Below are 18,225 nucleotides of genomic sequence, written 5' to 3'. Positions count from 1 at the left end.
AGAGGCCCTTGTCCTCATCAACATGGGGACGAGGTGCTTTGGGGTGGGGGGGCCCGCAGGGCACCCCCCTAGCCCCAACTCCCCCATGTTGAGGGCATGTGGCCTGGTACGGTTCAGCGGGGGGTGGGGGCGTTCGCTCGTCCCCACCCCCTTTCCTGACTGACCAGGCTGCGTGCTCGGATAAGGGTCTGGTATGGATTTGGGGGGGACCCCCCACGCTGATTTTTCAGCGTAGGGGGTTCCCCTTAAAATCCATACCAGACCGAAGGGCCTGGTATGCTCTTGGAGGGGAACCCATGCCGGTTTTTTAATTTAAAATTTGGGGTGGAGTTCCCCTTCAAGATTCATACCAAACAGTGCCGGGCATTGGCGGGGATCCAAGTCGGATCCCCGTGCTTGTCACTCATTGGGAAAGGAAAAAACAACAGCAGCTCGCTGTTATCCGCAGCTGACCCAGTGCACTGCATTTACCTGCGGTTATGTGCGGATAGCTGCGCTAAATCACTCCTGGACGCAATCAATTCTATTTTTTCTATCCGCACCAAACCGCATGTAATCAAAACGCAGCTAAACGCAGTGTGTGAATGGGGCCATAGGAAAGCATTATGTGCTTTTAGCTGCGGTAGAAAACTAGAAAATCTGCAGTTAAAAGCACCCTTCTATCCGTCCGTGTGAAAGGGGCCTTACTGACTTACTATGCCTCATTATGAACTCTGTGGAGGCAGCCAGTTTGGTAGAGACAGGGCTTCACTTCCTTAGGTTAGATCCTCAGGCAAGAAGCACAGTAGTGACAACACCAAATCTCATGAAGTCACTTAGATGTCAAACTGCAGATATATAGCTATGAGGCTGTGAGTACTATATAGTGCTATCTTTCTAGAGGAATGCAAGACACAAAAAGGTACATGTTCAAAATACTGCTTAGGTAAAATTAACATTTCTAGGAGGTTCTTTATACACGCAGCAAATTTTGAGTTCAGCTCCAGTTTAAACCGCCCTTGAATTTTAGTATAAGGTCCCCTCTAAACATTTCTGGAACTAGTACACTGATCAAACCAGATGGGATGTATCTGTAAACACATTTTCTACAAATTGACAAAGGTCAAAAAACCAAACTATTCAAGACTTGTACTGTATATGCAACACATCACACTTTTTTCATAAACTTTTGGGTATTTGCAAAAAAAAAAAAAAAATGTACCTCCAACACACGTAAAAGGTGTTTAGCCAGACAGGTGCACTGTAATATGACTCCCCTTTATCAAAGGGACAACAGATGAAGTATGGAATAGAATCTTTCAACAAGAGAATGTTTATACACATAGGAGCAACCGCTAAGTTAAAGAGGCTCTAAAGGTTGAAGATGTTTTACCTACATGCATAGAATGTGCAGTGTGCAGCGCCCCCCCCCCCCCCCCCTTATACTTACCTGAGCCCGATCTCGATTCAGCAATGTGCACAAGAGCAGCAGCTCTCCCTCCTCATTGGCTGAGACGCAGCAGCAGGAGCCATTGGCTTCCGTTAATCACAGCCAGTGAGAAAATGGGGCGGGGCTAAACATGCTCTCTGTGTCTTATGGAAAACAACTGCACAGAGCAGGTAAGTATAACATGTTTGTTATTTTAAAAAAATAAAAAAAATCCTTTACAAACACCAACTACAACTAAACTAGAAAGCCTGCTTGTTTACTCTGCCATACTTAAAAACCTAATAAAGAGTTTTCTTAAAGTGGTTGTAAACCCCCATTCGTGTAATCTGACCTAGGCACATATATCTGTAGTGTTTACTTATCTCTCTCCAAAGCTCTAAGTCCAATGCCTTTCTGCTGCTCTGTTCCTCTGGTATCAGCAGAGTCACTTCTGACAAGTTCTTCGACACAGGAGAGAACAGTAGCTGAAAATTAGGGTCAGGGAGGAAGCTTAGAGATAGATAAGCAGAGAGCTGGTCTATTCATAGTACAGCTCTGCATGTTCCTTCCTTCCTCTGCCTATGTGGAGAGGGGGAGGTGTGCCTTTCCTCCAATCAGCTTTCACACAGCATATGCCCAGACTCCACACCCACTGCTGAATGAAGAAACAAGATTTGTAACAGGATCTGCACTTTCTAAAGAGTGTAGAAAGGTGGAAAGACAGCAGATATACAACTAAAATGAATGTAGGGAGATGCGTTACATCTCTGTATCATCTGAGGCTATTCAGTTCACTGGGTATAGGAGAGGGTTTACATGCACTTTAAAAAAGACAAAATAAATAATAATAAAACACTAGAAAGCCTGAATCTTGAAAATGAAATATCAAAAAAACCTGTATTAAGTGCCCATTCACACCAGATCTGTGAATGAGACTACAAGTCCCATCTGCCACCACTACAATGGAACAGGAGTACAGTAATCTACACAGTGCACAAGTGTGGTAATTGGGCAGGGAGCTATGAATGAATAAACTACAAGTCCTGTCCGCAGACTTAAGCGGAACTTTACCTAAAAAGGGGAAATTTGGCTCTTCCTTCTCCTCTCCCCCACCCCTTCACGTTGAGCACACTTTTTTTTGGGGGGGGGGGGAGCGGGTGCCTGGTTTTGATTCCGCTTCCTTCCCGCACAGCCTTCTGGGGCATGTTACAGGTCCCAGACAGTTGCTGGACCATTCGGCTTGCACATTGAGCAGCCAGCTGTGAAGCTGCAAATGGTCAGTCGGCTGCCCACACTTGAAACCAGGTGAAGAAACTGGCAGAGCGAGGACAGCGCTGGATCCTGGGACAGGGGAGTGGAATTATTAAAAGTCAGCAACTATAGGCATGTATCGGATGGCCTAGGTATGGATCTCCCCCACTTCACCAGACTACTTCCTGCTTCATGTTCCCCCTATTTCTATTTCTTGCTATAAACGTAGTGCTCTCCCTCACCTTCTCAATGCTGCAAAGCACCTCATACCAGTCCACTGGAAGAGCCCATGTATCCCGAGCGAGCTCGAATGGGTTGAGAAGGTGCAAAAGATTATGGAGGCGGGAGGAGTGGTTGGCTACCTGTAAGGGTACCCGAAAAAAATTTGACTCCAGATGGGTGGCCTGGAGCACCTATATTTCTGATTCTGCTCCAGTGTCTTCCAGTCCTTATGTAGCTTTGTTGGCCCCGCCCCTGCATCATTGGATTGGATTGACAGCATGCGTGAGAGAATGGCTGCGCTGCTATCAATCTATCCAATCAGGACAAAGAAACACCAGCTAGAGTTAGAGATGTGCTTGTTCCCGGCCAGAAGATTACAGCTTTCAGGTGAGTGGGTGGCTGCAGCACTACAGAAGGTTTTTCACCTTAATGCATAGAATGCATTAAGGTGAAAAACCATGAGGGTTTACAACCCCTTTAATATATGTTTTCTAACGGAATTTTTTTTTTTTCTTCCAAATGTTTTGGTCTTTTTTTTCTTTTATATAAATAGTGATCATTAAAGAAGTACAGCCAAAGCTTGTTTGGCTGTACTGCCCCTGCGTATCACAGGAGTGCAGACCTATTTTCAGCAGACAGCAGGCTGAAGTGGTCCAGGCTGGGGAAAGATCGTTGCCATATGGTCGGCCTCGGCCCAGAACCCTGGACCGAAACCTGGCTTTGCCTCAGTGAGCCAATGAGTGAATGGGCCAGCTGCTCCCGCCCCCTCCACAGCCCAGCACCTAATTCAAACAGGAGGATAAGACCGCTACTTCCACTATGACATCCATGTGGGTGCACGGCCCCAAAGAGTTCAGGGACACGAACCCGCACAAATGCCATATTGGGGCATCATGCCTGCATGAGGAGGTTTTAACCACTAGCCTACTGGGCACTTTTACCCCCTTCCTGCCCAGGTTAATTTTCAACTTTCAGTGCTGTCGCACTTTGAATGACAACTGCACGGTCATGCAATGCTGTACCCAAACTAAATTTTTATAATTTTTTGAGACAGATAGAGCTTTCTTTGGTGGTATTTATTCACCACTGGGTTTTTTATTTTTTGCTAAGCAAGAAAAAAAAAAAAAAAGTCTAAAAATAAAAAAATAAAAAATAAAAAGTTTCTTAGTTTCTGTTTTCAAATTTTGTAAACAAGTACATTTTTTACCTTCACTGATGTGCACTAATGAGGCGGCACTAATGATGTGGCATTGATGAGGAGGCACTGATAGGAATCACTGATGGGGCTGCACTGATAATCAGGGCACTGATGATCTTGTGCAGATCTCCCCTGTGAGGAAATGCAGCTGATCAGCTGACAGACCGGGCCAGTCCCAGCGACTGAAAGCACCCACGATTGCAGCGTAGCGCGCGTTGACATCCTCCCGCCCGTCATTTGACTATATACGGCAGGCGGGAAGCAGTTAAACATGTGGGTAAAGACAGTTCTTGCACAGGCTACACTCGATGTAAAAAGGAGGGCTAAACGTGTTTTTTTATTTCTATATTGCAGCATTTTGTCAACAGGGGGTGGGAGGCAACATGTGGAATCTGCATTTTAATACAAGGTACATTTTAATCATTCTCTTTTTCTCACAACAACCAATATAAACAAACATGGAACTAAAGTATATGTCAAGGCAAAAAAAAAAACACATGCAGTATATTTCTGCAATGCATGCACATTTCCTCATGTTTTATCCCCTTTAACATCCTGCAAGAAAAATACCGATTCGCCTGAAAGAAATCAGCTCCTAAAGCCTGGTACACACTGTACGATTGTTGGCAGGGGATTGTCTGTTGACAGATTGTTGTCCTAAAATCTGACCATTAGTACGCTCCTTTTGACAGTTGTTGTCAAACTTTCGGCCAACAAACGTTGGATGGCAGGCTATCAAATTTATAGCGGACAACGGTTTGACGTCAGATTTTCGTATGGTCAGTATACAAATCCGTCACACAAAAGTCGAAAGTACAAACACGCATGCTCGGAATCAATGCTCACCAAACACACAATTAGCAGAAGGGGGCCAAAGGGTGGTGCTCAAGAGCTGAAATTCCACTACATTCGTGTTTGTTGCACGAAAATTGTGTACCGTTGGTATGCAAGACAAGATCCTGGCAAACGCCCTTAAAGAGGAAGTAAACCCTCATGGGTTTTACTTCCGGTTTATTTCCCGGCAAGGGTAAAGCATAACGGGCTACTATGCATCGCATAGTAGCCCATTATTTGTCACTTACCTGAAACCAAAGCCTGCGGTGTCACCGCTGTCCCCACTAGCAGCGAGCGTCCATCTTCACCCCTCTTCCTTCCGGGGCCGCGTACTCTGGCTCTGTGACTGGCCAGAGTCACCAGTCACAGCATGACCCCTTTAGAACCGACACCATCTCCCCCTTCTAAAATGCGCATGCACCATAGACATCGGCGCACGGCTTTATTGTAAATATCTCCTAAACCGTGGAGGTTTAGGAGATATTTCCAGCACCTACAGGTAAGCCTTAATATAGGCTTACTATTAGGTAAAAAGTGGTTGTACAACCACTTTAAAACAAAAATCAGACACTCGGTTGGCCAACAATCGTACCGTGTGTACGAGGCTTAAGTCTTCTTGTGTGCTGCCAAAACACAGCATTTTGGGAACTGACTGGTGTCAGCCCTGCCCAATGTATTTTGCTAACCTACTCAACCACTGCCACTCTCAGATCTCCACAACATAAAATCTGTATTCCAAGATAAGAACTAGGAGGAAAGTTAAACAGGAATTGTGCAGGGGACACAGGCAACTCTGAATTTTTGACAAGATCAACAGTTTTCATTTTTACACTTATCAAAAAGATATAACAAAATGCTTCCAATGCTATATTACCAATTACACTGGTGCCCAACCATTCACAGTTTACATGTAATGCAGCCGCTGTGTCCTGTTCTTTCAGCGCTGCTCCCCTGAACTTACTACTGGAGACAACATGCGCTAGCTACGTGACATAAGGCCGGTCCCAGGAGGCTGAGCAATCTTCAGCTGCTGCAAGTCAATTAAATTGGAGGTAGTAAGAAGTAGAGCAGAAGTGTGGCATGCTGTGACTAGGCCTCAGGGATGTGTGTGACATACACAAAGATGGGACAGTTGGCTGGGAACACGTACAGGTGGCTCCAGTACCCTGCAAGGCAAAGGTGCCACCCTAAAACAGGACACCTGCAGCAATGATTTTTGCAGTGCTCAGTTAAACAGTTAATAAATAAATAAAATCGCTGATCACCGCCATTACAAGTAAAAATAAATAAAAATGCCATAAATATATCCCCAATTTTGTAGACGCTATAACTTTTACGTAAACCAATCAAAATACGCTTATTGGGATTTTTTTTTACCAAAAATATGAAAAATATGTAGCAGAATACATATTGGCCCAAAACTGAGGAAGAAATTAGATTTTTTTTTTTTTAATTATTGGATACGTTTTATAGCAAAAATGTAATTTTTTTTTTAATAGTTCCTTGTTTTGTTTATAGCGCCAAAAAAATAAAAAACGCACAGGTGATCAAATACCAACAAAAGAAAAGCTCTATTTGTGGGGGCAAAAAAAAAAAAGGACATCAATTTTGTTTGGGTACAGAGTCGCACGGCCGCGCAATTGTCAGTTAAATAACGCAGTGCCGTATAGCAAAAAATGGGCTGGTCAGGAAGGGGGTGAAAAAACTTTCCGGGGCTGAAGTGGTTAAAGCAGAACTAAACCCATCAATTTAACCATTTTTCAAAACAGTTACAGTCAAGGAATATTGAAAATGATAGCTGTCACATTTGTTGTGCTCTCAACTCAACTGTCAAAACATCAAATGGCTGGTGTCATAACTGATCACATGTGCAATTGCAGATCAAATACAGGCAGTCCCCAGGCTACAAACAAGATTCTGTAGGTTTGTCCTTAACTGATCAGGCCTCTTTTTCAGACTCGGTGTTTACAAGATAAAAACAAGGGTTTTTTTGCTAGAAAATTACTTAAAATCCCCAAACATTATACATTTTTTTCTAACACCCTAGAGAATAAAATGGCGGTCATTGCAATACTTTTTGTCACATCGTATTTGCGCAGCGGTCTTTCAAACGCACTTTTTTTGGAAAAAAATTCACTTTACTGAATAAAAAAATAACACAACAGTAAAGTTAGCCCAATTTTTTTTTTTTATTGTGAAAGTTAATGTTACGCCAAGTAAATTGATACCCAACATGTCACACTTAAAAATTGCGCCCGCTCATGGAATGGCACCAAACTTTTACCCTTAAAAATCTCCATAGGCGACGTTTAAAAAAATTCTACAGGTTGCATGTTTTAAGTTACAGAGGAGGTGCAGGGCTAGAATTATCGCTCTCACTCTAACGATCGCGGCGATACCTCACATGTGTGGTTTGACCACCGTTCTCATATGCGGGCGCTACTCACGTATGCATTTGCTTCTGCGCGCGAGCTCGTCGGGACGGAGCGCTTTAAAAAAAAAAAAAAAAGTTTTTTTTGCTTATTTTAATTGATTTAAAAAAAAAAAAATATGGGTCACTTTTATTCCTATGACAAGGAATGTAAACATCCCTTGTAATAGAAAAAAAGCATGAAAGGTCCTCTTAAATATGAGATCTGGGGTCAAAAGACCCCAGATCTCATATTTGGACTTAAATGCAATAAAAAAAAAAAAAAAAATTGTCATTTGAAAAATGTGCCTTTAAGACGTATGGGCAGAAGTGAAGTTTTGACGTTGCTTCCGCCCTGCTAAAGTATGGAGACGGGTGGGGGCCATCTTCCCCTCACTCGTCTCCATACACAGCCACGGACAGGTCCTGATTGCCTCACGTCGGCAGCAGCAGAGGGAGCGGGAGAACGGCGGGATGGGGGGTGGCACCTCTCCCGCTGCCGATATTGCAGCGAATCTGCCGCAGAGACCACCATTATCGTATACAGAACCGCTGGCTCTAAAGAAGGATACCTCAGCTGCGGTTACCGAGATAACCCTCTTCAAACTGCCAACGTATATGTACATGTGTCGGTCGGTAAGTGGTAAGTTGAATTTGTATGCGAACAGGCACATTTTTTTTAAGTGTACCTCCAGCCCCAATTTTTTTTCAAAGTTTTGGAGAGATAAATAGCTTAGAAAAGGGTTAACACAGGGCTCAACAAATGGCGACTGGAAATTGCGTCCTGGCGCCTGGGCTACACCGCAGCAGCAGTCTGGATTTCTTCCATGTGGCCTCCCCACAGGTTCACGCTCCTTTGTGCAAACCGGCGCTCTCATCTGGCGGGCAGTGCTGTGATGAGCGCAGCTTGCTTTCACTGCCCGCCCACCTCCGACATAATCTTACCAGTTTGACAGCTGGGATTGAGGTTGCGGGCTTGATTGGTCACCCTTAACCCTATCGCCGCTGAGGAGACGCGGGAGCGACGCCCATGAGTTCTGCCTGTCAGTGGCACCTATGAGTGCCCATCAGTGCCACCTCATCAGTGCCACTTATCACTGCCCATCAGTGCCACCTATTAGTACCACCTCATGAATGCCCATCAGTGCAGACTCATCATCACACATAAGTGAAGTAGAAAACAAAATTACTTATTTGCAAAATATAACAAACAAAAAAAAAAAGTTTGTTTTTTTTAATTTTTCAGTCTTTTTTCACCTGGCACTAGGCGTGAGCAATTCTTATTGCCCGACGCCCCGGACATGCAGTTCTGGGCGCTGGGCAGCCGATTTAAAAAACTGGCTCCTAACCTTTTTAGCTGGCTCCTAGATTCTAAGCAAGTTTGTCAAGCCCTGGGTTTTAACCTCCCCTGTAACGTTTGTTTTGCTGTCTGTGCCCCTGTTCAGAAAATTTCACCTCACACTTTCTGTCCCTGTGACAATTGGATTTTGAAACATTTTGGGTTACATAGTAGGTGAGGTTGAAAAGAAAAAAAATACAAGTCCAACCTATGTGTGTGATTATATGTCAGTATTACATTGTATATCCCTGTATGTTGTGGTCACTCAGGTGCTTATCTAATAGTTTTTTGAAACTATCGATGCTCCCCGCTGAGACCACCGCCTGTGGAAGGGAATTCCACATCCTTGCTGCTCTTACAGTAAAGTACCCTCTACATAGTTTAAGGTTAAACCTCTTTTCTTCTAATGTAAATGAGTGGCCACGAGTCTTGTTAAACTCCCTTCCACGAAAAAAAGTTTTATCCCTATTGTGGGGTCACCAGTATGGCGTTTGTAAATTGAAATCATATCCCCTCTTAAGCGTCTCTTCTCCAGAGAAAATAAGTTCAGTGCTCATAACCTTTCTTTATAATTATAATCCTCCAGACCCTTTATTAGCTTTATTGCTCTTCTTTGTACTCGCTCCATTTCCAGTACATCCTTTCTGAGAACTGGTGCCCAAAACTGGACAGCATACTCTAGGTGAGGCTGGACCAGAGTCTTGTAGAGCGGGAGAATTATCGCTTTATCTCTTGAGTTAATCCCTTTTTTAATGCATGCCAATATTCTGTTAGCAGCAGCTTGGCATTGCATGTCATTGTTGAGCCTATCATCTACTAGGACCCCCAGGTCCTTTTCCATCCTAGGTTGTCGTAAAAACAAGGATTGGGGGATAAAGCTTCACTGTAGACACCTTTTTTCCCCATAATATCTCTTACAGGAGTGAATTTCCCTTCCTCTGGGTAGATTGCCTCCATTTGTAAGTGTGAGTCACACGTAAGTCGGATGAATGCAACTCGGGGACCGCCTGTAGAGCCTAAGGTGGCAGCCTTCTTGGCTGTAAAAAATAGGAGGGTTTAGTTCCACTTTAATTAAGAAGATATATGTTTTGAAGAAGATGATGCAACAAACAAGATAAGCGATCATCAAAGCGGAAGTAAACCCTCCAATCCTTTGAAGGTAAAGCAGAACTTTACTCATAACAACTTGTGTGCTGTAAATTGCCTCCAGCATTGCTCCCATTTCTTTTTACTGGAGGCTGCCATTTTGATAAAGCTCAGAGCCCCTGAATAGAAGTGAATCATAAAGCAGAACTAAACCCATCAATTTACCGGTTTCAAATTAATGGAATGCTAGGATTGCTAATGGTCACATTTTCTTATGTTTTCAATCAAACTGTCAAACCATCAAATAACTGGTGTCATAACTGATCACGTGTGCAGCACCATGGCAGTTGCAGATTAAACAGAATCAGCTTCCTTGGCTGTAAAGGATAGGAGGGTATAATTCTGCTTTAAGACTGTCAGCAGATCAGCCTCTACAAATTTGGCACAGTAAAATAGAGAGCAACTGAGCATGTGCAGAGCAGGGTGTTTTTACCTTCAGGCACTTATTTTTAATGTTTTCCATAGCTATACCTGCAAAAGGGGCCAGCCTGAAGTCACCTAGCAGGACCTAATTTTCTGACTAAAGTACCATTTTAACCACTTTAACACCAGGCACTTTTACCCCCTTCCAGCCCAGGCCAATTTTCAGCACCATCACACTTTGAATGACAATTGTGCGGTCATGCAATGCCGTACCCAAACAAAATATTTATATGAGACAAATAGAGCTTTCTTTTGATGGTATTTATTCATTACTGGGTTTTTTATTGTTTGCTAAACAAACAAAAAAAGGCCGAAAATTTTGAAAAAAAATTTTTTTTTTAGTTCGTTAGAAAATTTTGTAAATAAGTAATTTTTCTCCTTCATTTGATGAGGCGGCATTAATATGCAGCACTGAGAGGCATCACTGGTGGGGCTACACTGATAATGATTGCACCGATCACCAGTGCAGATCTCCCCTGTGAGCCATCAGTGTGAGGAGAGGAATGCCAATAATCGGCACTTCCTATTTACATGGTGATCAGCTGTGATTGGACACAGCTGATCACATGGTAAAGAGCCCACGTCATAGGCTCTTTACTGTGATCGGAGATGTGGTCTGTCCAGCACCACTGATCGCCATGCTGCACGCCTTGATCTGAAGGACATCATATGATGTCCATTCAGAACAATTAAACCCCTGTCTGGCCATCATTCTGCTATAGGCTGGGCGGGAAGTGGTTAAGGAACCTGCCATCTCACCTTCTGTTTGATCTAGTTATGGTGCTGTTCATGTGACCAGCTGTAACACCAGCCATTCGATGGCTTGACAGTTTAGTCAAGAGCTAACATAAGCACTCTAGTAACTAACAGTTATTATTCAAGGAATGCCTTGAGTTTAAAGGTTTTGGGAAAAATATAAATCGATGGGTTTAGTACCGCTCTAAGCACACCACATACTATACAATCTCCTTTAGTCTAGCAGTCCAAGGGCCTGTCTGATTGTACACAGATTGATTAGATAGATTAGATGTGCCCTCATGTTAGATAGTTTTGGATTATCTGCTTGTACAATCGGACTGTATGGCCACTTTAAAGGATAGGTTCAACCTTAAAAAAAATAAAGAATAAATGCACTTTTTTTGCAGGGGAGAAAAAAAAAAAAAGGTGCATTTATTATTTTTTTTACCCCCCCCTAGGAGCCCGTAGAGTATCGCATCTGCGATCTGCAATGTCCAGCTCCTACAAACTCTCTTCATAGCTGTCTGCACTTACCTCATACAGGCAGACAGTTACCTGAGAGCAGGAAGAATCAACGAACTATGAGGACGCTCACCAGTACCCTCGCAGCTCATTGAAAAACTACAAGCCCTCAGCCGCAATGGCTGACAGCATTTGTGGGCCCCGCATGGCCACAGGGTTTTCAAGACCCCTGGCCTGCTGTCACCGGGGCAGTTGGGGGACGAGAGCTGCAGGGGTGCTGGAACAGGTTACATGTTCTACCCTAAAAACCAGGTGGAACATGCAACATGTTCCAAAAGTGAACTTATCCTTTAAACAGATCAAAAAGGAGGCAAATCAGAGAAGCCTATTGTTAAAAGAGAATTATGGGGAAAGCTTTTTTTTGGTCATACTTCTCTTCTGGGTCACAGGAGTGCAATTTCTTTTTGCTCTCCTGGTTCTCAGAGTCAGGAGGTCTAAAGCCACAGAGGTTCTCCAGGTTCTGGAAGGATCCTGACCGTATTATCGGGATCCACCCAGCTGGCTGAGGCTCTCATTGAGCATCTGAAAGCCAAATGCACAAGCCCCCTCTCCAACCCAACACTCCAGAAAGCACTGGAGGGGCAGAGCGGAGAGTGGTGACTGACAGCCACTGCTTTCTGCTCAGAGCAGACTGAGAACTGAGTGATCAGCAGTCATGTGATCTCTCAGGCTTAGAGCTGGAGGGGGACAGTAACAGATCAATGCTACAGTAGGGGGGTGAGGACGTATGTTTGTTTTATTTGGAACCCAAAACTTCTCTTTTAAAACTCACCTTTACTCCCAAAAAAAGAAGGTTGTCCCCTTTCAAAAATCAGAAGCAGGTGGAGTTTTTTTTTCACTTTCTTCCTTCGGCCCCAAGATGAGAATAATGATTCTGGTCCAGCAAATTGCTGGAAGAACACATAAAAGCAGTCATAGAGCAGGCCCATTATTTGGGAGCTGGCTGCCTAAACCCAGAAAAGGCAGCAATCTCCCATCAGTTAGGAAGGCCAAGATGGCGGCCCAGGATGTGGGCTATGTCACCTAAACAGCAGACTGAGCTGGACATTGCTGAGCAGGGGAAGAAGGCCGACATGGAAGTAGAAGTTTAGTCAAAAAAATAAGTCCTGCTAGATGACTTCAGCCCCTCTTGCAAGTACAGTAAAACCTTGCTTTGAGACCAGCTAGGTTTTTTTAATAAATTTTGACTTGATATACAAGCGATGTCTTGATATACAAAATAGCAGAAGAGAGGTGCCTCTAAGTGTAGCAATATGGTTACATTTAATGAAAGTACAACATTTAGCAACTCACATGGTTGATGATTAAAACAGGCACATCTAAGTATGCAGGCATCTGGGGTAAAGTTGTCCACATAGACCGTCCTCTGCATTGCTTACACACTGCGTTCCACGAGCGGTTGAAGCCTCGCTCTCAGATCGCTCTACTGCAGGGTAGTCTTCCCGGTCACGATTGCAGACTGACAGCGATGACAGGCAGAAGATGGTCTATGTGGACAGCTTTATCCCAGATGCCTGCATACTTAGATGTGCCTGTTTTAAATCATCAACCATGTGATTTGCTAAACGTTTTACCTTCATTAAATGTAACCATATTGCTACACTTAGAGGCGCCTCTCTTCTCTTTTACACTCTGTAGCTCCTGCTGGATTTTGCTTCTAATACCTTTGTGGATGGACATTTTATGGTTACACAACCTATCACATTGCTATAATCTTTTTATTTAGACTATAAACTGAAGGACTTATGAATAAATGGCTGTGGAACGAATCATCTGAGTTTCCATTATTTCTTATGGGGAAAATCGCTTTGATATACACATGCTTTGAATTACATGTATGTTTACGGAACGAATTATGCTCGCAATGCAACGTTTTACTGTATAGCTATGTAAAACATTCAAAAGAAGTGTCTATACAGTTTAAAATCCAGTAATACACTGTCTGACCCTGTTCTGCACATGCTTAGTTGCTCTCTATTTTTAAGCAATGGCGAATTTGTAGAGGCCGATCTGCTGACAGCCTTAAAGTGGAATTAAACCCTCCAATCCTTTACAGCCAAGGAAGCCGCTTCTGTTTGATCTGCAACCGCCATGGTGCTGCATGTGTGCGCAGTTATGACACCAGCCATTTGACAGTTTGGTTGAGGACACAGACAAATGTGACAGTTGGCAATTCCAGCATTCCAGGAATGTAACTTTTTAAACTGTTAAATCGATGGGTTTACTTCCACTTTGAGATTTACTGCTGTTCAGGGGCTCTGGGCCTCAGCAAAATGGCAGCCTCTAGCAAGAAGAAACAGCAGCAATGCTGGAGGAAATTTACAGCATGCTCATTTTGGGAGCATAATTATTAATGTGGAATGTATGTTTCTTGCTAAAGAACATTTTTGATTAAGTTATGGATAAAGTTCCCCTTTAATTTTTAGGTATACTTAAAAGAAGTATGGCTAAAGCTTTTTTGGCCATACAACTTCTCTTGTGGGTCACAAGAGTGCACTTGTGTTCTCCAGTGACCCAGAATCAGCTGACAGCGAGCTATAGCCCAATGTCAGCTGACATCACAGAGCAGCTCCTACGGTAGCTCTAGAAGGATCCTGACAATGTCAGGATCCACCCAAATGACTGACAGCTGGCTCAATCTTACAGTGTGTGGCCGAGAGCCTGAGCCAGCCTCCTCTTCTACCTTGTGCTCCACTGGAGGGACAGACCAGAGAACAAAGACTGACAGTCATTGCTCTCCTCTCCAAGTTAAATGGAGTAGTAAACTCTGCCCCTCAGATGCTGTTTAAAAAAAAAAAAAAAAAAAAAAAAAAACAATTAATAAAGTATTACAACATATTCTGCATTATAATAACCTCCATTCGCATGTTTCTTACTTTTTTCCAGCAGTTTTAAAATCCATGCTTCCCGGGATGAGCCAGCTCCTTTTTAAGTATGGCTTTCCAAGTCTGCATTGTAATATACTACCGCCCTTCCCTCTAGTCCTAGCTGTAATCTGGTGCATGCACAATGCTTTCTTAGCCAAGCCGCGTTCTAGCTCTGGGATTACTTTGGCAACCATGTCCCCCCTATCATAGCAGACCTGTTTGACATTAAAGTTCTTGATAACCCAAGTGACCTTAAATCTCGGGTATCTTGGTGGAGTGCAGCATAGAGGAAATGATCGACACAGCATACTTAATAATGGACTTCCGGCACAAAGAGAATGCTGCGCATCTGGGAGGAGATGCGCATGCATGGGCAACGTCAATAAATAGAACGGGACAGATTACAAGCAAATAGAAGAGGTATAGTGACATCTATTCTTTACACAGCGATTTGTACTGTACTCACTGATAATTTATATGTGCGAAAGTTATGTGGGAAACTTTACTAACATTTTAACCAAGAACCAAGCGATCAGTGGTCACGAGACTGTTCAGTTCTCGGCGTTAGAGCCAGCAGGGGAAAGTTCTATAATCAGGCTGATGCTGCAGCAGAGAGGAGAGTATAGATTTTTTTTTTTTTTCTTTTGATTCCCACACTTGTCCTTTAAAGCTGCAGCTGTCCCACTTTGGCGCTAACGACAGCTGAAAATGACCACTGATCACTCAGTTCTCGGTTAGCTTGGAGAGTGATGACTTGTTATTCACTTCTCTCACTCTGCCCCTCCAGCACTCACTTGGGCGCCAAGCAAGAGAAGGGGTGGGCTCCAGTGAGCGCTGAAGGGACAGACCAGGGAGCAGTGACTGACAGTCATCGCTCTCCAAGTTAACCAAGAACTTAGCGATCGGTGATCATGTGACTGTTCAGTTCTCTGTGTTGGGGAAAGTTCCAGAATCAGGCTGATGCTACAGCAGGGAAGAGAGTATAGATTTTAGATTTCTTTCAATTCTCTTTTAAAGCGGTAGTAAAGCCCGCTTTGTGATCTTTACCTACGTGCACAGTTTACCTGCATGCAGCCAGTGACATCACCAGCATATGCACTCTGAAGGTCCGGCATACCTTGCTGGATTTTCAGAACTTCATGCTGGAACTAGGGCTCCCACGAGTGACATCACCGCGGCTCCAGACAATCACAAAGGCAAACCCGGGAAGAAAGACTGGGGGAAGATGTCAGCCCTCTCAGCGGTGACAGCAAGGTAAGTATTCCATAATGTGCTAGTATGTGATGCATACTAGCACATTATACAATTGTCTTACAGGCGTGTTTTTTTTTGCCAGCCGTGGATTACAACTGTTTTAAAGCTGCAGCTGTCCCATGTTAGCTCTAACAATTGACAACTGAATGATCACACGACCACTGATCACTCAGTTCTCGGTCAGCTTGGAGAGTGATGACTTGTTAATCAGTGCTCTTGCTCTGCCCCTCCAGCACTCATTGGGGTGCCAAGCAGGAGGGGGAGTGGGCACAGCTGGTTCTCAGCCACCCACTAAGAGGCGGAGCCAGCTGTCAATCAGGCAGCTGGGAGAATCCCGACAAATCCTTTCAGAGTCCGGAGCAGCTGTGTGACATCAGATGACAGCGGCCTACAACCAACTGTTAGCGGATTCTGGGTCACAGGGAGCAAATACATTGCTGTCACCCAGAAGAGAAGTATGACAAAAAAAAACTGCAAAGGAATGGCTGCCAGGCTGAAGAGACACTAAGCAGGAGGAGAAATCCACATTAAAATTCCAAGCAGCAATCCACAGATCCCACCAATGTCATCAATCCACCCAGGATGAGCAGTGAAGAGGACCTGTCATGCAGGACATGTGGAGGTCACATGACAGCTGAGGCCTGCAGAGGCCGGTCTCGGATCCCCCCCTCTTCATCCTTCCATCATCATCAGCAGAGCAGACAGGCCTCCCCATCCCGGGCCTCTGCCCCCTTCCCCTCCCCCACACTTACTCTCATTTAACACCTCCACCAGGTCGGCGCAGATCTCACACATCGTTCAGGAAGGAGCCGCGTCCTGAGCATGGAGATGGCGCTGCCCCACGGCCCCGTCAGCTGGTGAATGCGGTGCCTGTGCAGCCTACAAGGCCCGGAGAAGTGTATGGGAAGGAGGAGAGAAGACGGGGGCTCTCCGGAGGCGGCCGGACGAAGCGAGGTGACAGTGCGACCGACAGAGGTGACTATTCCCCCCGAAGAAACTGTGGCGGCCACACGCAGATTCCTTCACTGCCTCCACCGAACCATCTTCATCACCACAGCCGCCGCCATTTTGGTTGGGGATGCTCGCTTCACCTCGGCTGTTTCCGGGAGCGCTTCGGGTGTTCGGCGCTGTGGTCACGCCCCCTCCGCTCATCTGACGTGTCACATGACGAGGGCTGACTGGCGGTTCTGAAGGTGGGAGTGGCTCTTCCATGACGTGACCCTGGCAACAGGGAGCAGAAGAGATGGATGAGAGGAGTTCTCTCTGCTTGTATATCCCTGCTTCCTGTCAATGCTGGAGGTTAAATATCTATTTTTAGAACATTTCTTACCTTTCTTTGGAGCAGAATTATATAGAGGACTGCAAATTATTCTCAACAAGTGTAACTAAATGGACAAAGTGCAGGTGCAGTTTATTTTTCCCACTGTAGGTAGCGCTCTGCAGTTGGAGAGGGAGTCAGGAGGAACCTGGTACCTCTATGGGTCACTGGGAAGCTATCCAGTTGGGTGCTGTTGTCCCATGTGATTCTGGCAGCCATCTTGGGTCAGGCAGAGCCAATTCAAACAAATATACATGCGTGGCGCAAAATCTAAAGCAGATTTATTTATTTATTTATTTTAGATACCTTTAAAGCGCCGTCAATTTATGCAGCGCTTTACATATACATTGTACATTTACATCAATCCCTACCCTCAAGGAGTTTACAATCTAAGGTCCCTAACTCACATTCATACATACTAAGGACAATTTAGACAGGATCCAATTAACCTACCAGCATGTCTTTGGAGTTTGGGAGGAAACCGGAGTACCCGGAGGAAACCCACGCAGGCACAGGGAGAACATGCAAACTCCAAGCAGGTAGTGTAGTGGTTGGGATTCGAACCAGTGACCCTTCTTACTGCTAGGCGAAAGTGCTACTCACTACACCACTGTGTATTGTACTCAAAAATCTATATAGTCTTTTGTCAGACAGCTGCAAAGCAGCAACCATGAGAATGGGGTAAAAAAGTCCACTGTATCAGGGCCAGCCTTATGTAGGGAAGCAGAAGCAATCTCCAGGATATGTAAGAAAAGAATGCAGGCGCCTCTGAGTGCAGACTGTTAAAATTTATATTGGTAAATCACATAGTAAACTCACATTTGAGATTGAAATGACAGACACATCTGTGGTGATTCGCTCAGTGAAGCATCCATGGCACTAGTCCGCAAGAGGAGCCGCCCTGGCCGCTCTGTGAACTCTTGTGGCTGGCAAGATGGTGGTGTAATGGAGGAGAACTGGAACAGAGGGATGAGAAAATAGCTTGAGAAAGGAGCTTGCATACCTCCTACCACCAGGGTGAGCTAGCTCGGAAACGTGTCGCGAGCGAGCCAGTGATGTCATCCTGACCAGCGCAGCAGTCCGAGGAGCGTTCCAGCCCTCTGTTCCAGCACTCCTCCATTTCACCACCATCTTGCCATCCACGTAAGCACACAGAGCGGCCAGGACGGCTCCTCTTGCGGGCTAGTGCCATGGATGCTTCACTGGGCGAATCACCGCAAATGTGTCTGTCATTTAAATCTCAAATGTAAGTTTACTATGTGATTTACCAATATAAATTTGAACAGTCTGCACTC

The 18,225-nt window shown here is 44.7% G+C and overlaps 1 protein-coding gene across 4 annotated transcripts in view; it reads right to left on the bottom strand.

The window, feature by feature from the left end:
• Positions 1–16,741, bottom strand: part of USP34 (ubiquitin specific peptidase 34) — a 317,003-nt gene extending 300,262 nt beyond the window's left edge. For all 4 annotated transcript variants that reach the window (XM_073628084.1, XM_073628086.1, XM_073628085.1 and 1 more), the window contains exon 1: positions 16,365–16,741. In XM_073628084.1, coding sequence (XP_073484185.1) covers positions 16,365–16,407 — 43 coding nt within the window. In that variant the 5' untranslated portion in view covers positions 16,408–16,741. The remainder of the gene's footprint in view (positions 1–16,364) is intronic.
• Between the last annotated feature and the right edge of the window lie 1,484 nt (positions 16,742–18,225).

The sequence above is a fragment of the Aquarana catesbeiana genome, linkage group LG04, assembly GCF_042186555.1.
Source record: "Aquarana catesbeiana isolate 2022-GZ linkage group LG04, ASM4218655v1, whole genome shotgun sequence".
Taxonomy (NCBI): domain Eukaryota; kingdom Metazoa; phylum Chordata; class Amphibia; order Anura; family Ranidae; genus Aquarana; species Aquarana catesbeiana.
Note: the sequence above shows the minus strand (reverse complement) of the source record. Positions and strands in the feature narration are given on the sequence as shown.